Source organism: Pelmatolapia mariae, linkage group LG7 (assembly GCF_036321145.2).
Source record: "Pelmatolapia mariae isolate MD_Pm_ZW linkage group LG7, Pm_UMD_F_2, whole genome shotgun sequence".
Taxonomy (NCBI): domain Eukaryota; kingdom Metazoa; phylum Chordata; class Actinopteri; order Cichliformes; family Cichlidae; genus Pelmatolapia; species Pelmatolapia mariae.
The window spans coordinates 26,187,548-26,212,211 of record NC_086233.1 but is presented as its reverse complement, the minus strand read 5'-3'; the positions used below and the strand labels follow the sequence as shown (position 1 = coordinate 26,212,211).

General features: G+C 39.3%; 1 protein-coding gene across 1 annotated transcript in view; it reads left to right on the top strand.

Moving 5' to 3' along the window:
• Window positions 1-22,362, top strand: part of mmp17a (matrix metallopeptidase 17a) — a 96,910-nt gene extending 74,548 nt beyond the window's left edge. The window contains exons 5-10 of the mRNA XM_063480701.1: window positions 7,654-7,830; window positions 8,385-8,487; window positions 9,673-9,755; window positions 11,403-11,555; window positions 11,718-11,975; window positions 20,380-22,362. Coding sequence (XP_063336771.1) covers window positions 7,654-7,830; window positions 8,385-8,487; window positions 9,673-9,755; window positions 11,403-11,555; window positions 11,718-11,975; window positions 20,380-20,705 — 1,100 coding nt within the window. The 3' untranslated portion in view covers window positions 20,706-22,362. The remainder of the gene's footprint in view (window positions 1-7,653; window positions 7,831-8,384; window positions 8,488-9,672; window positions 9,756-11,402; window positions 11,556-11,717; window positions 11,976-20,379) is intronic.
• The last annotated feature ends 2,302 nt before the right edge of the window (window positions 22,363-24,664 follow it).

The window sequence follows — 24,664 nt, the reverse complement described above, 5'->3', positions numbered from 1 at the left end:
AAACCTTACTTTTGAAAAAAGAAACACCTGAAGATGTGGTATTGGTGCGATAGCTCCTTGAAACAATCCATTGTGATTGTTATATTATGCAATTTCCTTGTCAAATAAAAGTATATTGACTACTTAATTTAGACAAAAACCCAATCGATGAAGACACATAGTCCAAGTCTGCAGGCAGGGTGATTGTTCAATTTCTCTGTTTGCTTTTGCCCTAAAACTAGGAAACATATATTACCGCAACTCAATTTGCTTCAATTACATCTCCCAACAGCCTGCATTAGTGTCACGGCATGATGACGTGATGATCTAGAAGTTCAGAGCATCGTCTGGGTCAATGTGGTCGTGATTAATGGGAGCAGGTTGCTAAAGAAAAGAGGGATCAGAGGAGCGCTCTTGTCTTCATGACCTCTGTTGATCTCTTCAAGCCACACAATTGTCTTACACAGACAAACGCTGACTTAAAAGAGATAATTTAAGCAAATAAAATTCTCTGTGCAAAGACTCGTGCTTCCAGCTACGAATTACTCAGCGGTGGTGACGGCCTGATGGAAGACCGCACTAGTGTTAAAAACACAGATTCTTACTGTGAGCAAGAGAGAAAAGATGCTGGCAGTGAATCATCTTACCTTGTTAGATGTTCCAGCCTTCAAGGCTAGTGTTTCACTGCCTGTGATGAAGGGTGAAATGTACATCAAAAAAAAAATCACATCAGACTCTTTCATTTGGTAATCAGGCATCTGCCTCTTCTTCTTCGCCTGTACTCCATAAAGGGGGGAAAGTGTCTTATGGCCAACCAGTGCCAAAGAAAATCCCGTTCACTGCAGCTTACAGTGTTTTAATGAAGTTAGCTCAGAATTCAGGTTTGTGTAAATGCTGCTTTTATTTTATTTTTTTTACTGTCTACTTAAATTCCTTAAAGCACTTTAGCACTTCTAGACCAAGATGATTAGAAATTATTGAATTTCAAATGTGCTTGTTCTTTCTGTTGCATTTTAAATTAACTGCAAAACTTTAGTAATCTAAAGTCTGACATTCAGCTCATTTTACAGCAATAAAAATCCATTTTATAGGTAATAAGTGACGCTTTGACTTCTCAGTCTGAGTTATGCTTTGGGGTTTTTTTTTACTTTCTCTTAAACCTAAATTAACTGTTAAACATATTGATGAAATATCACTATGAACATTTTAGGTAACAGCTGGCCTGTTTGCTCTTCTGTCAGACAAAAAAAACAGCAACATTATCATATACTCAGCTGACAACAATAAACCCAATATTCTCTCTTCCTGCATCCTCGGGGAAATGTCTGTCTCATTAACTGCTAAATGCTCCACTATGTTCAACAGGTGGTCGTTAACTTTAAGCCTGTTTACTGTGCGGTGCTGGGTAGGTACTGTCAAGAAGTTAAAACAATTGTAAAATAAAGCTGATTTAAGGAGAGTGACACCTCGGCCTTGGTGTCTGCTTCTTTTCACGCTGATTCAGCCAGCAGCAGTTTAACTATTCAGTGGTCGAGAAGGAAACAGTGGCACTTATTTGGGCATTGAAGTGTGTGTTTGATCATCACTGCCAGTAACTGTTTATACGGATCATCACCCATTAACAGCATACGAAACAGCAACTGGTAGCTTGGTTGTCGTTCCTTCGGCCTTTTATATTAGCTGTAAGCCAGTGTAACATTACATTGAGAAAATGTAATGGCTGACGTACTTTCGCGAGTATCATGTTCCAAAGACCCTGTTTGTGGGGGGGTGGGTGTTGGTTATGGATTATACAGCCTTGATGTTTCCTCTTGTTCAGGTCCTCATTAACACCTCCTCCTGCTATCCATTAAAGAAGAGACTTCACCTGTTTTGATGCCTGTATAAGGTGGTCTCCTTCCGAGATGCCGGTCTCCCTCTTCCCAGAAGACTGGTGCATTTCTGTCAGTTTGCACTCTGGTAAAGTTGTTTCTGTGTGGATCTCCCTTCTTTGTTATGTCCCGAATGAGCCAAGCATAGCACGGGTCAAAGTTATTAATTAATTAGTTATTATTAAGTTAATGTTGACATCGTACAAGACTGTGCTAAAGTCTTTTTGTCAAAATTTTTATCTGTTGCCAAACCTGTTACCACTCATTTTTAGTCCTGTTCTTTGTGTAATGTGGCACACCTTAGCCCTCCCTCCCTGGTTCCTTAATAATGGCTTCTTGGCAGCCACCCTTCCTTTGAGACCATTTCTTTTCTGAAGAGGTTTCAGCGAACAGTAAATGGATAAACTGAAGGGCCTGATGTGTCTCTTAGGCTCTGATCTTTGGCAGATTTCTTAAGGACAGGACTTTGAGATAGTGTTCATCTGCTGTAGGTTTTTGGTTTTTAGGCCTGCAATTTTTCTTTTGTCCCCCACTAGTCCAATTTCCTCAAAATTTTTAAGAACCCAAAGCACACCATGCCAGGATATGCTAAGTTTTTGGATAATAGCGCTTCGGGAATCCCCTTGTTGATGCAAAAATACTATTTTATGTCTACAAAATGGCCTTTAATGTAATCTTTACCGTTTTTCATGGAATCTGCTAAAGAAATGGGAACATATTTTGTTTTGGCAGCAGTCTGCTAATAACAATGTGTCTAAAAATACAATTTAAAATAAGTTCTTTGCTAAGTTGTTTAAGTGCCCAGAAAATAATTAAATCCATGTTTTCTGGAAGGGCAAAGTTAGACTGACTAACACAGTCTGACCCAATACATTCAAACAGATCGTTGGTAAAATGTAAAATAAAAATGTAGATAAACTACAGAGGACTACAGAGTCGGGTGATAAGGAACAGTAGGAATGTGAGCCATTAACATTAAAAAATATTCTGTCATCTTATGCATCTTATGCACTTGGAGTTTTACATTTTGAGCATTGAATTTGTTTTTATACTGGACCACGAGGAACAGTTGACATTCAGAATTACTGACAAAACGTCCTTTTCTCAAGAGAAAAGCATAAATTTGTATTTTTCGCTTAACCGTGGCTTTAGCCTTTCTCTTCATCAGAATATACTGTAGTGTATTATTAAGCTGGTCCTGAATCCTTGAGCTAGTCATGCTTTTTGATGCCTGGGACAACTTTCTCAGTTTTGCTGTAGGCAAGATCTTATTGCAGATTCCCACCTTGGAGCTCATCCCTCTGAATGAGTTACCTGCCTTGTCCTGTTGTCTGAGTTTAATCCAATTCCCACAAGATCTCGAAGATATAATTACTTAAGTGCACCCATCATCTTTCCCCAAGGACACAATTTCAACAAGATTTGTTAAATACTTCTTTGTTAAATAGGTCTCTTTCCTGTTATTTCCTCTGCATTCGTTGGCTTATCAATTAATCAGTCAGTTTCCTCTGGGTGCGTACATGATTATTTAAGTCTTTCCCTCCCCCTTTTAGGACATTTCTAACTTCTGATTTTGACACCACGGATCGTGCGATTCTAAACCTAGAGAAAGTTTAACTGGACCTGGCATTTCTGCTACTTCGCTCAGTTTTATCATATTTCACTGACAGACATTTTAGCATTCATGATAATGATTCGATACCTTCATCTGCTTCATCTCTCTCCTAGGTGGGATACCTCAAAGGTCAATCATTGGACCTTTTCAGTTTTAATTTGAAGTGATATCAGGCCATCTGCTTAACTTTCTTTCCACTGCTATGTGAGAAGCTTTACTTCTCTCTCATGACTGTTTGGCTTCTTTTTTTGCATTTGGGTTTTTTTACAAAGTGGATTTGTTTAAATTTCCACTGGCAAAACTGACATTGTGGTAATTGGCCACAGCTCATTTACTAAGAAGGCCAGTCACTACATTTTCCTCTTAATAGACCACCTCTGAGAATCTTGACCTCCATTTGAGTTTTAAATCTCATATCACTTTTTGTGAACGTTTACCTACTTTTTATATTTCCAAATATAATTCAAAATTCTCAATGTATATTTACATCGTATATGAAATATCGCTGCAACCCTCTTAACTTGCATTACTCAGTCCTCTATAACCTGTTTACTACTGGTCCAAAGAGTAGCGGTTGATCCCTTTTTGCCACCAATCATTTCGCCCTAAGACAGCTGGAATAGGCTCCAGCCCACATGCAACCCTGAATTGGATAAGCATAAGAAATAGATGGATGGATGGAATTCATTTCAAAATCTATCATTATTTTACTACCTTAAAAGAATATTTAAGGTACCAGCATGTCGTTCCGGTTCTTCAACTCTGTGTTTAGTCATTCATGTCTGTGAGCCAGATGTTTCTGCTTCTGCGTTTTGTTACAATCTGAAAATGTATTGATTAAACAGTTTTGTATAGCAGCTCTTCGGCCTGCTCAATATAAAGGATCATTTTTCCGCAGCTGCCAACTTGCCTAATTTAACTCACTAAATATTCACAAAGGAGCTGATGCAGATCTCCATTTCTCTCAATTAATTTTGACATGATATAATAGCTCTTTGCATACACTTTGCAGCTCAGAAGAAGTATTGTCTCCAAATGCGGGCTGATTATGGGATAGGCAGAGTTACGTTTATTAATAGAGCCTGACCCGATACATTGAGAGCAATATTATTATTACACTGATTATCTTTGGAGGCTAGTAGCACGAAATTGGAGTATTCCAAAGATATAATTGAGGTCATTTCGAAACAGTGTCACCATTACATGTTTATTTTTGTCACACGTCTCACTCGGAACAGATTTTGATTTCCAAATGAAAAGTTGGGCATGCTTTTTAAATTACAGCACAAGAATCTTACTTCTGTCTAGCTTTCCTTCTTTGGAAGCTCAGTGGGGTTCACGAAACTTTGATTAATACTTAAAAATGTGAGTTTGCTTCGCTGGACACTTTTTCACAGAGTTCTAAAAAGTAAAGTTTATTTATTGATGTCAAGTTTGATCAGCTTTCTATTTGGGTTTTAGCAACGAGAGGTTGCACTGGACTACTGCAGAAAATTAGGCCTTTAGTATACTTTCCACTGTTCTAGATATATGTATAGAAAGTCCGTCGGGGAAAGATGCAGAAGCAAAATATGTGGGTTGAGTGTTACCAAAACAGATTTTTAAGACTTTGGATGAAGTATAAAAACTCCAATCCAATACGCAAGTACTTCTGCATAGATTCCAACATTTACAATAGGAATACCTTGATGTTAGGAAGTCCTTCACCTTAAACCATCTTTAATTGCCCGTTCCTTAGCACCACGCCAGTGAATACTTTATAATTATTTTTAAGCTGTGTTTGGCGATTTGCTAGGAGTTTTGTTAAGTTAGGAAATTGCCAGAGTTGCCTTCATAGTCATGATTATGTTAATAGACTTATTAGATTAAATGGTGTAATTTTGAGTGTGGATAAGGAAACAAACAATAGTCTTTTGTGAGAAAGCCCAAGTTCTTGCAAACCTGGGCACTGCCTTGTGTTTCCTTAAACAGACTGTTTTTATGGTGTTGCAATTACAGGTTGTAATAAACTGCTTTTACAGACAGACTTTTTGTTTCTGATTGAGTGTTACAAGTTTGAAAAAGCATGTAGTTCATCATTTGTTTAGTTTAAGAAATCAGTTATAAAAATCATTGATAGAGAAAAAGACCTCAGGAGTTTCTGAATAATCACCCTTCGTTCATTTACCACATGAACCTAGTTTAAACACAAACACAAATGTGTAATTCAAACATTTGTATTAAAACATATAACAGTGCTTAACAAATTCATTAGACCACCCTGTTTAAAAAAAACCTTTAAACTAAAAGTACTGGATTACTGAACATTCAACCACTAAAACATTTTTTTTACTTTACTATTTTTTCTTACAGTAATTTTGAAAGAAAAAAAAAACCATGGATAGTAATAATACTTACATTTTTTTGCTATTAAAATATCATTTTGATTAAAGAGCTGGTGAATACCGGTGGATTCGCCATTACAGAAACATAAAGAAAGATTTTGGTAGTTGGAAGTCTTACATTAGAGCAGCTGTGACATAAACCTTACACTGGGTGGTGATCTAATAAATTTGTTAAGCACTGTATAAACCGATTCCAGATTGGCACAAGGTAATGCAAGATCATAATAGCGCATGGATTGGCGCCAGATGAAAAGGATAGCCCTTGGCTAGTTGTGTTCTTGTTTCTTTCCGTCTACCTTATGTTACACCATTCTTATTAAACTTTTAACCAAATGCCGCAGGCTATGTTTGCAGCATTCTGGACTCATCATGTCATATCCAAGACAATATTGTACCTTATTGCACTGTATTTACTGTGCATTAAAGTAGTAGCACTTTTTTAAAATATTATATGTTATAATAACCTGAAATTACACAAATTGTTGTCAGTGATGTTATTGTGCTTACTTTCTTTTCTTTTTTTGTCTTTCTCTCTGTTTTTTTTTTCCAGGCATGGGAGTCTAACTCAATGAGTCTTGTTCATCCACGTAAATCTCTCTTTGTCCGCAGGCACGAGCATTTTTTTTGTCTGTCAACCTCAGATGGGTTGTAAATGCGATGACACGGTGCCTACTTTGTTCTGAATCCCTGTTTTCTCCCTCGATCCTTTCATTTATCCGCACTCCCTCTCTCCACCTTGTGCTCATGTAGATTAGAGTTGGCATTTGGCTTCTGGAAATCCCAGGTGCAGCAAGCACAAGTGCACTTCTCCAATTGTCCTTTGTCTTTTGACAGAGCACAGCGCTAAGACGTTCCCAAGTCGAGGCCAACATAAGGTTAACAGAATGCTGATTTGATCCTAGTCACAGAGGAACTCTAAGCTAGCTTGGCTCGACTCGTCCGCACTCACATTTTTGCGAATCTAAATCTCAAAAACCAGGTTTTGTCTTGCTTAGCAGAGCCAAACAAGGAGTTTTTGGAAATGTTGCCTTTTCCTCTTAGCTCAACATCCAGGGAAATGTGCTTTAATAGCCTGCAGCCTCTTTAGGTGTCTTTCCACACTTAGGATTTGATTGGCAGCCCAGGGGCTCAGGCAGTATTACCATAGTTATCTCACTGCACCACATTCCTAACAGCACTCACAGCCACAGGAGCTGTCTGTCACGCCTCTTAACTTGCAACCTATAGAGTTCACTCATAAAAGGGATAAACATGCAAACAGTGGCTGTACGGGTTTTACAAAAATCTTTAAGCAGCTAGGTGATCTCAATCAAAGCTGGAGGTGATACAGGCAAGCTATGGTTAAACTGCAGAGAAGAATATAGTAGTTTTATGCTATGTCACGGTTTCACATTGATAACATCGCTGTTTTCTCTTACTGCCCTAAAAAGGGCACAGGTTAGTTTTGAAATGTTTAAAGAAAGGAATGAGAAGGTGTTTCTTAGGTAACTTTTCTTGTTATGCTTGTGGCTTAATCTTTCTACCGTGGTGAAGAGCAGCAGTAATACTGGAAGAAAAGAAAATTCTTGTGTGCAGCTACTTCTTTGATTGAAGTCAGTTCTCTCTTAAATAAATTAAGAATAGTTTCCAGAAGTGCGTCTTTATGTTTTATTCCTGTACCGACCTCTAATGTGCATCATTACTAATGCAGGTTTTTAATAGTCTCACACAGTCTTGTCCACTTTGAGCAGGTATAAGAGCAAAAAAAAAGTCAGATATGCATGTAAGGCTAATGAGTGTTCCCCTCTTTCTGTGTCTGCCTTAGAATCTCATGGGATGGATCTGTTTGCAGTCGCAGTCCATGAGTTCGGTCATGCCATCGGCCTGGTGCACACATCAGCCATAGAGTCTATCATGAGACCATACTACCAGGGTCCCGTGGGAGACCCGCTGAAATATGATCTACCCTATGAAGACAAAGTCAGAGTCTGGCAGCTCTACGGTATGAGGTTTCCATTCCCTCTGCATATCGGTGTATGTGTGTGTGTGTGTGTGTGTGTGTGTGTGTGTGCGTGTGACTGAAACAGAAAGGGATTGACAAGTTGTGTAGAGTACTGTTATTGATTAATGAAAACGTGGCTGGAGTTAATTGGCCCTCTTTATGGCATATGACCTTATCACACCATTCCCTGATATACAGAGTATCAGTGAGCTGAGGGGAGACTAATGATCATGAGCTGAGAATGAAGTGCAGGAAAGAATGTTAAAGGACGGGACAGAATGGAGGAGAATGAATTGAACTAAATTAAAGATAGACAGACACTAAGACAAGACTGCTATATTTGGTTATAATAAAATAAACGCGTACAAAAGCTGAACAACTGAGCAAGCAATTTTTAAAAATGTGCAAAATGTTCAATTCTTTCTGGAAATTGATGATTTTTATGTGACAATATAAGTAATCTTTTTTTTTCCTACATGAAGGAATAAAACAATGTAATGTTTTGCCACATTTTGTTTTTCCTCTTCAAATGAAATCACATGTATCCCTCTCAGGTGTCAGAGACTCAGTTTCTCATACAAATCGACCAGGAAACCCCTCCCAGACAGCTGAACCTCCTGTTCTACTGGACCTCCCCGAAAACAGATCCACACTCCTGTAAGTAGGACACCTGGTGTACTTTCAGCACAGTGCAAATAATTTAATGATTCTGGTAGCCTAACACATAAATGATACACTTCAACCTTTCATCTTCTCTCTTTCTGCTTTTCTGGCCTTCTCAAACACACACAGACACAAAATTGTGGTTTATTCTTTTTACAAGCCCCCTTGGGTCTTTCTGTTCACTGCACTAAAGATGTTGGAGTGGAAAGTGTAATAAACGTCCCCAATAGATTCACCCAGAAAAGCAAAACTAAGTAAAAACAGCCGCTTGCTACCTCTAAAAGCTGTTTCTCATAGCCCTGCCAATTTAGTGCTTTCAACAGCACAACATATCATGTTCCAGATGTGGTCATTATATTGCATATTATTCTTATTGCATAATAAATTGCACATTATTTAACCATTTAAACTAATGCTATAGTCCATAATAAAGAATAAATGTTTAAATTGTTAGCCCTTTTAGCTAAATTTTATGTTTCATGCTATATTGAAAGCCGCCTGCTACCCACTGCTTCCTGACCTCCATGCATACACACAATTTAAAAGCATTTTAAAACCAAAGCAGAATAGAAGCCCATTTTCCATCAGTAGTATTGGCCTTTCACTGTCCTCATTACTCACTTTTCACCACCTCCATGTTATCATGATGCGTGGAAAAGCTATATCATGCTTGCCAAGGGTCACAAATGCTGACCACTAGGCAGCAGAGTTTCATTAAAAGAGCTCTGAATAGAGATCTTTGTTGATAACAGGAGAGCTCTCGTCCTCCCACTCACAGTGGCAGGTCTGTAGTGCTATTGCCTTGATAATTGGCAGGCTGACCACGTCAGTGCTTTAAATCACTTATTAGCTTGTGGGATAAATGTTCTGAAAGACCTCACCGTTTCAGTGTGACAGCATTTCACCTCATATTTAGCCCATTTAATTAAAGGACATAACATGCACATTCGTGCACACATTCAGAACATCTCTCATTAGATGAGTACGATTGTGACATTTTTCTTTCTATATGCAAACAGCTGCAACTCGGTTGGATCGTTTTGGGTTCCTTTATGTTTTATGTCTAGTGGGTATGTAGCATAGTAGCGAATATGATTCTTCTTTGCTTTTTGAAAATACTACAACCTTTTCCGTCTTTTGTCTTCATTTCTTTTTTCTGCTTCTTATTTTTTCGCTCAGACTGGCACGGGATGCTCCAGACAGATGCACCAGTCACTTTGATGCCGTGGCCCAAATACGAGGGGAGGCCTTCTTTTTCAAAGGTATTCAAATCTGAAAGGAGAAAGTGAGAGTGTGTGTGTTTGTCTGTGTGTGGGAGGGGGGGGCTACCACTATAATAATTATGATTGCTTATTATCACTATTATAACTACTGCTGCTGGAATTGCATGAGATACAGGATACAACCTGAACAGCTTCCCAGTCCAACAAATGGTTAAAAATTTAATACAGTAAAAATAATTTGTTATTATTCTTAAAAATGGCCAAATATGGAGATCTGAAGTTATGCTTATCAAAGATGGACACAGAGCAGCTTTTAAAACATGCTCTTTTCTTAGTTTTTCTTGGTTTGTAACAGTACCCAAAGGGCTGTTACTGGTTTCCTCTTAGAATTCGTACATAGCAAAAACTTTGAAGATATTTTCAGATCAAGTTGAAGTTGCGAGAAGGCCTTATGTTTACATTTGTGAGGGTCTTGTGCAAATGTCTTGTGCAAGTTAACTGAGTCCTCTGCATAAGAAATGCATATTTGCATACTGACCAAACAAATTATATAAAAAATAAACAAAGGAAATAACCAGTAGATGGTGTATGACAAATGGCCTACTAGATGAAGGCAAGTCTGAAGCCCCAAAGCTCTCATTTTGAGCACTCCAACAGTCTAGGAGTCGCTTTGTTGCTGGATTTATTGTACATTTCTTTGCGGTTGTTTTGTGTTTCTTTGTCATCCTTATTTTTCTTTCTGAGAGTATTTTGTAGGTCTGTCATTTTAGGGCTCTTTGGTTTCACTTTGGTGTCTCTTCAAGATCAAACTGTGTCTGTTTGTAGTTTTGTAGCCGCACATCTTGATTGGAGAGTCCTTTCTTAGAGTCTCAAACTGATCCGCTCGCTCGCTTGCATTTTCTTACAGTAATTAGCCGGCTTCCCCTGCCATTGCCTGAGTGTCTGAAGCCATTAACTGAACTCCATGAATCTAAATTGAACCGCTAGTGAATGGTCCACCGGCGATTCCACTTATAGATCAAAGGATGCCTCGGCGTTCTTCTAAAGAGAGAGTGTACTTTATTGTCCAACGTCAGATATGGAGAAAAAGTGTTTTCCTGGATGAACTGGGTTTTGATTGTTGTTGCAGTTCAATGCGCAACATTGAACATGTGGCGAAAAACACGAGTTAAGAAGATATGGTGAAGTTAGTGAGGCTGGGCATGGGGCAGAGCGGTGGCGCAAGCAATCAACAGGAAGCCAAGTCATGTGTGTTTCTATGAGGTTGAATAAAAGGCTTACACACTATCACAAAGCATGAAAAGTGATGTTTCTGGGGCATAAGCCAGTCTGTATGGTATATTGAAAAATCAGTGGAGCAGCATTTTTGATTTTTGTTTTCTCTTTCTTTTTTCATAAGCATACATGATGTTTTTTGGCTACGCTCAGCTGGATAATAAATTTTTTTCCTCCTAAGCTCAAGCCAAATTTTTCAATTTCCAGTGCTGCTGGAAAGTGCTTTTTACCTTTTTACACAAGCTAAAAAGCACTGAGTTTTGTAATTAGCCAAATTGAAGGAGTAGCTAGCTTTTGTGATGTGACTACTGAAGATACAGCACACTCTGTGGCTTTTCTTATAAATAAATCCCGCAGAGTATTGTTAAGAAGTTCTTATTGATCTTTACTTGCTATTTCTGTCCATCATAGGGAAGTATTTTTGGCGGCTAACTCGAGAGAAGCACCTAGTATCTCTTCGTCCTGCTCAGATTCATCGTTTCTGGAGGGGCCTTCCTCCTAATCTGGACAGTGTGGATGCTGTGTACGAGAGACCAGGGGACCACAAAATAGTGTTTTTCAAAGGTAAATATATGTAACTTTATTCGATTAGTCAGTCTCACACACAAGTTGCGTGTTCACAAGTTGTATTTTTGCTTGTTTGTTTCATTTAGTTTTGTTTGTAATTGTGTGGATACATTCTATCATATAAAAGGTTTGATTTTAACCTCTGTGTTCATCACTCAGGTTTAAAATACTGGGTTTTTAAAGACAATAATGTAGAAGAGGGTTACCCTCGTCCAATCAGTGACTTTGGCTTGCCACTGGAAGGAGTGGACGCCGTCTTTGTTTGGCTGCACAACGACAAAACCTACTTTTTTAAGGACAACCGCTACTGGCGCTACGATGACCACTTGCGTCGCATGGACCTGGGCTACCCTAAAGACAGCTCACTATGGAAGGGGCTGCCTCCACACCTGGATGATGCCATGAGGTGGTCTGATGGTGAGTAGCCATAAAAACCAATGTTTATTTGTATTACTTTTCCTCAAATTGACAGAAGTTGGCTTGCTGCCTGTATAATCAGTACTTCAATAAAACAAATCACTGAATGACACAGCAAAATATATACATATATATATCTCGCTGTTACTGTAGGTAATCCACCAGTATGCACAAGGTTTAAGGCTAAATTGTTTTATAAAAAAGCTTTAAAAAAAAACCCAACATCGAACTTTTTTATATTAAGATGTCAAATTACAGTTATTGACTTGTATTCTCAAATAGAAAATCCCCCAGTCATCACTGCAGATGGATGCAGCCTGATTCTGCTGGAAGTTTCTTCCTGTTAAAAGGGAGTTTTTCCTTCCCACTGTCGCCAAGAGCTTGCTTATTAATGTAATCTGATTGTGTTTTCTCAACAATCAGATTACCATATAAATTAAATTAATTTGAGTTTTCAGAGAAGTCCACTGTGCTAAGTATAAAAACATGAATTCAGTCATCTTTAATCTAATAAAGTCTAATAAAATTCAGATTCATGCACATTTATTAAAAATAAAAAAACTATTATTCTGTTACAGTATTAACAGACTTCTTTGCCATGACACTTAAAGTTGAGTTCAGGTACATCCTTGTTTCCGCTGATCAGATGTTTCGACAACTTGACTGAAGATTTGGAAATGCACACACCTGTCTATATTTACATTTTGTTTTCTATTTAAAATATTTGGTTTTTAGTTTTATTATTAAGATATCAAGCAAACATTTTTTCACTTTGTCACTATGGAGTATTGTGTGCAGAATTTTGAGGTGAAAAAACAAATTAAATCCGTTTTGCTCTAACATGAAAAAATGTGGAACAAGTGACGTGCTGTGAATACATTTCAGATGTTTTTAAAAAGACAAGCTTAAAGAGCTTTTAGAGGCTCCAGGGGGCTCTGAAACTCATGTAACATTTGCATTATTCTGTGCATCGTTCTGGAGTTGTGGAGTTTGGGAGATTTGGAGAAATACATACACTGATATGTTATATAAAGCAGATCAGCCCTTCAAAAAATAAATCCATGCTCACATGTTCAGACTTTTGTTTTTAATGATTAAAGTAAACAGACACGCACGTTCATCTACACAAAATCTCACATTCACATACAAACTGTACACGAAAATATGACTTACAGATACACCACAACAAGGAGCCAGAGCCCCATAAAAAGTGAGCTGAGGTTATAGTAAATGTAATGTAAACCCATATATTTACCTTGCCTAGGGACCTTTCGGATGTTAGTTGCTGAAGTTTCCAGACAACAAACTTTTTAGATTACAGACACTGAACCAGGCTACCAGAAACGGCTTGCGAGGTAGGCATCCTGGCTTGCCGAAAACAGCCTTGACCTTTACACTGCAAACGCAGCGTAGAGTTGTGTTGGCTGTTATGAATCCACAAGATTCAAGTAATCAGTGCTGCCACTGTGAGCTCGGTGGACATGGTCAGATACGCTGGGAACAAACCATCCGAAAAAAGGCTAAGAAGGGATGACAGGATCTCCAGTTTAATCAAGAAGCTCCAGCTGAGAATGTTCGTGCTGCATTAGCCGCAGCAAAATCACCATCTTGCTGTCGATCCTTTTCTGCAGATCCGTGTTCTGATGCAGCTCTGGCTGCTGCTGCTCCAAGATGAAAGTAGAGTTTATCTTTGGAGCAGTCACTCTGTTTGTCTTCTTTAAAATACTTGAAAGGAGGTAGAGTGTGAAAGAAGGCAAGGGAAGCACTGTTGATTTTACCTCGTTTGGGCAGCCATGCATTTTACAGACTGCCCTTATTGCATCAGCTCTCGGTTCAACATCAGTTATTATTCTAGAGCCATCAGCCTCCCTGGTAAGCCCTCTCTTTCTCTCTCACACACAAACACCAGTATACACAGCATAAACACAGAAGTGCACTAAGTGAATCATGTAAATAGGCACTCTACTGATCTCCTCAGACTAGTAACATCCTGCATTTTTTACAGCACGTTTAGTTTTTTACTTGATGTTAGTTTTTAATTTGAACATCTTAATTTATTTTACTTATCTCACGTATGCCTACACCTTTTATTCCAGTCTTAATTAAGAAGCGATTGTGTAAAATCTGTAAGCTGTGTCACTGCATACAGACAAAGTTAGCTTAGTGAACTTTGGATTGGAACATATGATGGTGGAAAAAAATCCTAGAGGATGCTTTGTATTTTTTGCTATTTCGCAGCAGTGATTTATTCCACACTTGTGTGTGATTAGCAACACGATTGGGTGGATTATGTTTCCCAGTTCAGCTGTAATTTAGAAGATGACTATGTGTCATGCAGCAGCCATCTTTGGCATTTAAGAATCATAAATAACCACTCATCACTTAAACGGAGTGCTCAGTTTCTTTCCCTTATTTACATCTGTGTTATTAATTATTTCAGATTTATATAATTTTCTTTATGATAGGAATTTATTATTGCAGTTTTAGCATTTGGTAAATTCGTGTGATTTATCATTTTGCCCAGAATGCACATGCTCACAGTCGATAAAATACTCTAACTAGAGTTCATCTTGTGATGGGAACACACCACCTGTGATTTTCTTGACCACACACGTCAATGAACGTGACCTTCATGTCACACCTTTAATAGCTCAGTCACACTAGTGTGAAAACAAAGATGACAACCTGCTTGCAAGTTGGAAATGTTGCCCAGCTATGGCATTGAAATTTTTTCGCATTTGGCAACAATATTCAAAAAATGTTTGAGTTTGAGTGGAAAACCTTCAACCCATGAGTGACCAGCTCACACAGGTCACACAGGTGAGAGGCAGCCTGTCCCCAAACAATGGTGGTCTGACTCAGACTGACTGCGCTAACTCTCAATTAGCAAGCAAATGTTTGGAAATTGTTTCCATCTAATTTATGAATGTGGACAGATTGGAAGGTCGTTGCGGACTGTTTAAGGGACACAGTTTATTGTCATGTCATCACTTGAAGTCACTTGAAGGACAGCAGCTGAGTCTGAGTGGTCATACACCTGGTCCTTGTCTTTGAAGGGACGAGACTGCAAGGTCTTTGCACACAGTCGCAGGGATTTCGGTCACACCGTGGTCTCCAGCTATTATTTTCACTAGTGTGAATGTTAGCATAAGAGTTTGTAGGAGAGTGACCACTTAAGCACTGTTCTGGGTGTGCGTGCCGTCCTCACATAGACAGCAGCCTGCACTTCTTTTTTACTTACTGGCTTTCTCATCGGCCACAGCCAGTACTCCAATCTTTTGAGAGTGTAAGTGCTCAACAGTTGTCACCGAGTTGTTGAGCATGACAAATGTTTCATTGCAGCAGCACGGGCACTGCCTTCTGTTTGTAGATAATTAGTCCAGTTCCAAAATGCGATTATGGTCTGTGACATTTTCCATTTCCATGCTGGATAGACAACAGAGGTATTGTTTTCTGCTAACCGCCCCAAATTAGCTCCCAGTGTTTATGACATATGGTTAGCCACTAACCCTTCAGAGTCACTTGACAGCTATTTGAAATAATCATCAACAGTTACTGATGACCTTTTTCCAGACATAGCTCAGCATATTACCAAAAAGCATCATTCCACTTAATGTTTAACCAAGTCAGAAGTGCTTGTTTTTGCAGAGGAAGTGCAGGCTTCAGTGACTATTGGGATTTGCTAGACACTATGAGAAATAAGTGTTTCATACTACGCTGTGTATTACACAAAGAGATATAAATATCAGGTGTCAGATGTTTTTGCCTGCCTTTGTTTGAGTCTTAACCAGAAGCTGGTTAATCTGGTACAAGAATCAGTCACAGAGTATTCCTGAAATGTCAGTACCATCATCAAAATAATGGGGATTCTCTGCTCTCATTTATAAAAAGAAAAACGTTTGATTACTTTGCATTTAAGATATTCATTTTTAATGCCCTCTGTGTGCAAGGATAGCTGTCGAGCGTCTTTTTAGCTTTGTCATTTTTTCGTCGTTATAAATTTTAAATCATCCCAGAAAGCCTGATCTAATATTTACACACAGAAATTTAAATGAACGGCTGCTAAACCAAATAAAACAGCTCAAATACATAGTGTGTGTGTGTGTGTGTGTGTGTGTTCCTCCCTGCTGGTATCTCTCCTTCACCCCTCTATAAAATGTATCTGAAACTCCCCCTCCCGAGCCCACACTCCTGTTGGTTTCTCTGAAAGTGGCGAGCTTTACGCGAGGAGGTGGGATAATGTGATCATTTCTGGAGCATGTCACGCCTGAATGTGCCATGTCAGTAATGTTTATGGACTGTGTGCATCTGTGCCTGTAAAACATTCTGGTCTTTTACCTCCTGTAAAAACGTTGAGTACCTTCTTTAAGACCCACACACGTAAAAATATAAGCTTGTGCGAGCTCACTGCTTTTCCAGCAGAATTGTGGTTGGCATTAGCACGGCATTACCCATTGTGATGAGGCGTTATTAGTTTGTACCGACAAATAAATCTTAATAAATAGAGAATTCATTTTTAAAAATCTGGTGCTTAGTGTTGGGTATGTATAAAGAAATGCACGCTTTTCTTTGGCTTTGGGGTTTGTAGTATGCACAGAATAAATTAACTAGCAGACTGAATAGTGTGAAAAGTTTATTCTAAAAGTAGCAGTTTTTGATTTCACACTGAAACTGTAAAGTGTTCGTCTGCCACTCTTAAAATTTCTTTCACAATTAGAAAGCGTTTTATGGTAGAATTTAATCACAGAACAGCATGCGTGGACAATAATATTAGACTTAATGAGTAAAAGACTATGAAATCAGAAAAGCAGCTGTCAGTTGGACAATTAACAGTAAGCCAATTTTGACACCACATCCATGCTTTGATAATTAAATGGAAAAATAATAATAACCCGAAACAAAGCCTATGCTGTGTAAGTCTACAGGCATGTGAAAAACTAAGTACACCCTTACTACTGCCATAGGATTAAAAGGGTAAGTAGCTGCCAGGTGCTGCTAATCAGATGCACTTGATTAATTGATCATCGGCGAGTGTGAACACCTCAATTAAAGCAGACATTTTAGCAGTTTGCTGGTCTGGAGCATTCAGCCGTTAACACAATGCCAAGGAGGAAAGACATCAGTAATGATCTCAGAGAAGCAACTGTTATTACTCATCAATCTGCAAATGGTTATAGGGCCATTTCCAAACAGCTTGAAGTCCGTTATTCACAAGTGGAATATATTCAAGACAGTTTCCAATATTCCCAGGAGTAAATGCCCGGGAAACTCACTCCGAGGTCAGAAACTGCAGAAAAAATCCAAGAGCTACATCTCAGCCTCTACAGGTCTCACAAATCATGTTAAATGTTAAAGTTCATGATAGTAAAATTTGAAAAAGACTGAAGCATGATTTCTTTGGAAGGGTTGCTTTGTTTGTTTTGTGTTTGGCCATAATGCAAAGCGCCACATTTGACAAAAATCAAACAGAGCATATGAGCACAAACATCTAACACCAGCAGCAGGACAATGAGCCCAAGCACATTAGCAAATCTACAACAAGTATAGCTGTAAAGAAAAGAATCAAGGTGTTGCAATGGCCCCAAGTCCACACCTTAACCTAAAATGCTGTGCCGGGACCTTAAAAGAGCTATGCATGATCATAGAGATAATATTATAGGTAAAGTTCTCCAGAATCACACCACCAAAGTATTATATTAACAAGGTCCTGACATTTGCTTTGACTAGGCAAAAGCTTTAGAGCTACAGATGATCCTCAGATGCAGGAAAAAGGTTGCTTGAAGTTCCTAAATGGTTATTAAAGGTCAAAAGCAAACAGTAATGTTTTCTGGTAGAGAAAAAAAAAAGTTTACTTTTAGTTGCATTGTTTTGGAAGCCTTTGTGAAGCAAAGCCCCCTGAAGAATGTGTCATCCATTTGGCTGTCCATATTAGTCTTTGATTAAGCACTTGTTGTAGTTAAAACTGGCACAAAAACAGCTAATTAGCCAGAGGTACTTGGTTGTGTTTTTCAGGCCACTCTCAGCAGGAGTGAGCAACATTACTGATTTCCCCTGCAGCAACTCCCAGCTGAATGTGTGGAAGCTCTTTTCCCTGTCAGGTGTTTAGAGGTCTGTGTTGCATCTGAGTTGTTACCAGCTTCAGAGGTCCTACACCAAGCTCTGTGCTGTGCGTAAAAACAGGCAAATCACACAAAAGGTAAGGCCCCAGCAAATCAAAGCTTCATGGAAGGGCAAATAGGAATGTGTGCATTTATATAAACAAGAACACAGGCAGTCACGTATACTCTATATACACCTTTGGGCATTGAAACTTAAGCTACATCAAAGCTTTTTATCTGCCTTTAGGCTGTTTCCAATAGGATAAAGAGAGAACGCAAGGAGAGAGAAACGAAGAAGATGAGAAGATAACTCATGGTGAGCAGCAGTGAGAATAGAGTTGAGGAGAGACACAAGGCATGGAAGAATTTACTTTTAAGAGCTAAGAAGAAAAGAGAAAAGACTTGATGTGAACAATGCTGAAGGGGACAAAAGCAGCAAACGAGGAGCCACATCAGTTATACGCTTGTCTATCTCAGTAGATTCAGATTTTATGCTCCCAAGCAACTGTAGAAGCATGCCTGAGGGAGGCAAACTTATAAAATTATTATGTTGATGTGAAATCTACATGCGACCACATCGTTACCTTACATCACACCTTATAATGCGTGCTTCTTTTTTGCATAGTGCATCACATTTGATGTAATTCTGGTCACCTAACATGACACAGATATCAGCGAAAAGCAGGTAGTGGGGAAGATGTTAAACGGTGCATAACGTTAGCTCCACGGGTCGAGAAAAATGTCCCAAGTGTGTCAAAAAGTATAGTATGGGTTTCTGTAAAGCTGTGCTTTTATGTGTATCAGGTGGGGTTAAAGTGGTGTGACCTGAAAAACTTTGGAGGATAATAAAAGAAGCAGCAGTCCTGAACAAAACCGTCTACAGCGTGTGAACAGTATGTCAAAGTCGTGTCCTTAAGAAACAGGAAGAGATATATGAGACATTTGATCCATCTATTGTTCACTCAAGCCTCATCAGAAATAGTCTCAGTGAAAGGATGGCTGTCCAAAAGTCCTTCTTAAGGAAGTGAAGCAGAGTCCACAAGATCTGGACTGAAAATCAGTGACAACTGATGATTCCAATTTTCAAATGTTCAAATTTTTGGTTTATCAGTATGTATGTGAGTGCCAGAACCTCTTCAAAAGTTTACTTTTCAATGGACTGGTGGCTGTCAAGAAGCCCTTCTTAAGAAAGAAAAATTGAGGTGTGCCAAATTACAGAAGAACTGGATTGAAAATTAGTTGAAACAGGCTTTATGGAGTGATGAATCCAACTTTCTGACTCAAAAAGTTGTCGAAGGAGGTCAGGAGAGCATGGTTTGGGGCTGAATTTCAGCCACTGATGTTGGAAATATTGTCAAATTGATGGAATTGTGAACGCAGAAACGTACTCTCAGTACTCCACCACTTGGAAAGTGTCTGGTTGGCACCAGTTTCATTTTTCAGCATAACAATAATGCACTGGGAGAGCGGTAAAAACATACCAACAGTATCAGTCATGGATTGGCCTCCCCAACTGGCACATTCAAAATCAAAACTTAATGTTCTTGCTTTGAGGTCACTGCCTGCTAACCACTACACCTCCGTGCCACCCTAAGTTTATTCTGGTTTCTATGTTTGTATCATTAGCTCAGAATACATTTGATATATGCTTGATTTTGTACATTAAACTTAAAACTCATTATGTATTGCAGCAGTGCACACAGGCAGCGCTTCACTCCTGACAAACTGTCAAGGCTGGTTTTAATCTTTATGTTTGATCAAATGCACATTTTTAAAACTCTGAACATCTTTTTTTAACTTTTCTGGGAAACTATAAGCAAGCACTTGATAAACAGTCAGTTTGCTCCCTTCCCAGTTTTTAATTCCTGCAGCTTTTAGTGCAGAACCTCAGCCTTCATAACATCCGCGTCCCTGACCAGATCACTGGAACTAATAGCCCATTATGTATGAACTAACAGGCACATTTCCTTCTTGGGATGATTAACATTTTCCAGTCATTACTTTTGTGCAGGCTTTAACACAAAAACGAGGTTTTTTTTTCCTGTTGGCCTCCTCATAAATTCCAAGTCATTGTGGGTCATTTTGGATTTCACCAGTGACATCACACGGAAACTTCTATAATCCTGCTTATATATTCGCTTGCTGTGTTTTTAATACAGTTATTGCAGCCAACTTTCCACCTTACGTGCAATTTAGTATTATATTGTTTTCTGCTCCATGTGATCTTGTTCTGTTTATTCACATCCAAAAATATAACAGTATCAACCCTGTGTCCTCCCCCTCCCTCCCTCCCACTCTCTCTTAAGGCTCGTCCTATTTCTTCAAAGGGAAGGAGTACTGGCGAGTGCCAGGCAGTGACATGGAGGTGGAGGCAGGATACCCCCGCCTCATCGCAAAGGACTGGCTGCTGTGCACAGAGATGCAGTCGGACTCTCCGGACACACAGCCCAAAAGCACAGAGACGAGAGTCAACGTGCAAAATCACCCAGATCACGCGGAGAACGGATACGAGGTGTGCTCCTGCACCTCGGACACCGCATCGCCTTTAGGCGTCCGCCCATCCCCGTCTCCCGTCTGGCTGCTGCCGCCACTCTGGACGCTCTCACTGGCCCTCCGCTCCGAACTGCTATGATGCTAAAGCATGGGACACAGTTCTCAAGCTGGGTGCAAGAGTTTAATTATTAGTGAAGGGCCAGTGGACACACACTAAAATACAAACTGGAAATTTCTGCTCATATAAGTATTGATTGGTATGTTTTTACCATTATTTTGTTGTTATTTATTTCACATGCCATTTGATGGTCATCTAAAGCGCCTTGCAGTTTGGGATGTACATACCATTATCATACTATCAAACTAAGGTACCCCTGACAGGTATCAATACATCCACAATGATAATGTTAGTGCCGTACTTGACAAATTGTTATATCTTTTTTGTTTTAGGTTTGTTTTTGTTTTTTTTGAATGGCTAAAAAGGCTTAACGCTGAGAAGACTAAATGAGTAGAGATTGTTTTTTTCATGTGCACCAAGTTTACAGCAATAATGAATGGCATTTGTTTGATGTGAAGTGGTAAAAAAAAATAGAAACATTTTGATAAGTGACACCATGAAATCTGGTAATAACAGACATTTTTGAGAAATATGCTTCCTTGCTGAGAGTTTGATGAGAACATTTGCTTTAGAAAGACCAGGAAAAGAGGGGAATAGCTAGCTGACCTCAAGCTCATTGAACTAGCAGTGTTTTGTTTGTCATTTACAAGTCATTTACTTGCTTCAAGACATGTTTTTTTTACCTTCCAGCATAGCCATAAATATTTAAACACCTATCTTCTCATCTAACTATCAGCAAGAGAGTAAAGAAGCATATTTGCCAAAGAAAAAAATCGTGCCTGGAAAGTAAAACTTCCTACCAGGCTACTATATGCCTTTCAAAACCCTGTCCGTCAAATATATTTTTTTATCTTTCGTTTTAGCCTGACTGCAGTTAACATGATGGCGAAGTTTAGGGTTCTGATTCACCTATCCCGGAGAAAAATAGTATTTTTACGCAACCTGATATAAAAACCCCACAGAACGGCTCAAGCCAGGGTAAAGAATGACATCCTGGGATATAAATACTGTAGTTAGACAGTTGACTGACACCCCGGCACATATCGAGGCAGCCTGGCAAAAAAAAAAAAAAGTGCCCTGTGGATGTGGTGTAGATAGTTTGTAGATGAATGGCCCCTGTGGGATCCTGACAGCCAGGCATAAATGGCACGTTGGATGGCAACAGGTAGATGAGTGGCATTTGAGGTTGTAAACAGGCAGACAGGTGAATACCACCCGCTACAGCTACATGCAGGAAAGGGCACTCTGGGATTTGGAAAACAGACAAACGAATGTTATTCATGGCAGAAAGTCTCTCTCACGGTCGCTTAGTGCCATTATCCTTGCTTTGATCCTTTACCTATACTCCCACACTCTTCATATATCTACACAAAGTCGTTATTTTCACCAGAAGCATTCCCTGCCATTATCAGAGGCAGCATTTGCCTCTGCTTTGTTGTATTTTTTGTAATTAATATGGATAGATTGTGAGTCCATATTTGCTTTGATCAGATTACAGCTCACGGCTTCAATCCCAAGCTCCTCCTGGTGACGTCATTGAAAAACCTCACAAAACAGCAACCAGGTTTATTGTTGCTGGTATATTTACCTACAGTTTAAATATAGACACAGATATATTTCAATGGAGATGTTCCATGGGTACTTCAATCCAAGTGGACTGTGTATATTTCAAGCTGTGTTTTCTAATGTAAAATATTTTTGTAGAAAAAACATTAAAGAATCTGAATGACTTTATTAGCTGACTGCAGTGAATTATTTCAGCTACTTGATCATGTGGGCGGAGTGTGCAATCATTGAGCGTCACTTGAAAAGACACCCAGGCTTGGAGGTTATGCACTAACTGATATCTGCTCTCCATCTCGCTAATGTTCTTAAGCATGTTGTAATGGTCTCTGCTGCACATTTCAATATAGATCTGCTGGCAGAGACAGGCAGCTTTATTGGGGTGTGATGGTTACTTTCACTTAGCTACCACAGAAACTGCACGGCACATTGTACTCACTCAATCTTGGCATGTAATAAGCATGTCATAAGCATTTTTATGTAACCTCTAATTCTATGACTCTATAGGGACCTATAAGTTGGAACAACTGGTTAAGAAAAAGGATGGATGTCATCCTCAAAAGTCGCTTGTAGTTGGATTTTTTATGGTTATTATTTTTAAAAAGCTCATAAGAGTAATTCTGGGGGGTTTAAGCTGTTAGAATAGATCCAAGTGGGAACAGTAATCACAGAGAAATAGCATAAAATGTTTTGCTAGAGGTGGCACGGTGGTGCACTGGTTGGAACTGTCACCTCACAGCATGAACGTTTTGCATGTTCTCCCTGTACCTGTGTGGGTTCTCTCTGGGTACTCCATCTCCCTCCCACAGTCCAAAGACGTGCACGTTAGGTTGTTTCTTAGTTGGCCATAGGTGTAAATTTGGGTATGGGTGATTGTCTGCCTGTCTACCTGCTACCCTGAATTGGATGGATGGATGGATGGAATATGGTCCTGGTATATGAGTATTGCTGGAGTATGCATGTAGCCCTGAAGGATTTTACTGCTTGTTTTGTGAGCTGACCAGAGGGGTTTGCCAGAGTGTCATCGATGGTATCTGCCACCCTTTAGCTTTGCTCCTGGGCAGATGATTATACAGTGTATACACATTTTTTTTTCATGTGAAGTACAGTGGAGGGGTAACCTACTTAATCCCTCTTGATCCAAACATGTTTAGGTCCTGTTATGCTTTACCCATGAGCAGCTAAGATAGACACTGAAGGTAACTGCAAAAAAACAAAAACAAATGGCTACATACATACATGCTACATACTACATACATATAATCTAGGCCATTGGATACATTAGCCTATTGAACACATATTATGAGGTTTATCAATAAATAAAAAATAACTTCAGAAACTGGGTGGCTCAGTGGTGCAGTGGTTAGAAGAGGGTCTCACAGGAAGATTGGGTGCTGGGTTTGAATCTGCCGGCTAGGTAGGAGCTTTTCTGTCTGTTTTCTCTGTACCTGTGTGGGTTTTCTCCGAGTACTTTGGCTTCCTTTCACAGGAGAGATGAAACACTGTCTAAAAACATGCATGCTAGGTAAACTGGTGATTCTAAATTGCCCTGTGATGGACTCACAGTGACCCTGACGTAAACAAGCGATTAAGAAAATGGATGGGCTCCGACAACAGTTCCAGATTTTTCTTTAAAAGTTTATTAGATATGTGTCCTCACAGTTCCAAATCAAATACTAAGAGCAACTGACCAGAACACTTTGGCCTGGAGGGCTTTGCCACACAGAAAAATAAATAACTACAGAAATAACTACATTTCGGAGGTGACCCAGTGAGTGTAATGGCCTCGGTCTGGCTACCAATATAAGAATTGTCTGGCTCTGCCACTGGCAATGAGGCCAGCAATGATGGTGACAAGTTTCACCCTCACCTCAAAATTACAGCTAATAATTTAACCTCCTGGGTACAGATGACCTCCACTAGCCTTCATTCTGTCTTGAGAAAAGTTTTGTTTTGTCTTTTTGTGTAAATGTAGCAGCCATTATTTCCCCGCAAAAGTGTTTCTGCTTGATTATTGTGTGCATTTTCTGTGCTGTGTCCTGAGATTACGAGCATAAACACAATTTCCTTTGTGCTTTGCTGTACACGCTTGAGTGGTGTTAATTAACTAGCGTGGCTCATCAGCCACCAGGAGAGCACCAGCTCCCAGGGGCAAATGCAGGAGCAGCAGGACAGGTCATTTTTTTAACAGCTGGCCCAGCTGATCCAGTTTGAGCTGGAGCCGGATGATGAAGTGATGATGAAGTCACTGCTTTTCTAAAATTTTTTACATTTTTATCAGCAATTCTACATTTACTGCATCACAGCTTGTATCGATTGGCCAAACACTGAAATATTTCATCTTCAAGCTTTCTCTGTCCCCTGAGGTGCCCGCCTAACTGATTGTATGTCAATCACACATAAAATATAGCAGGCAG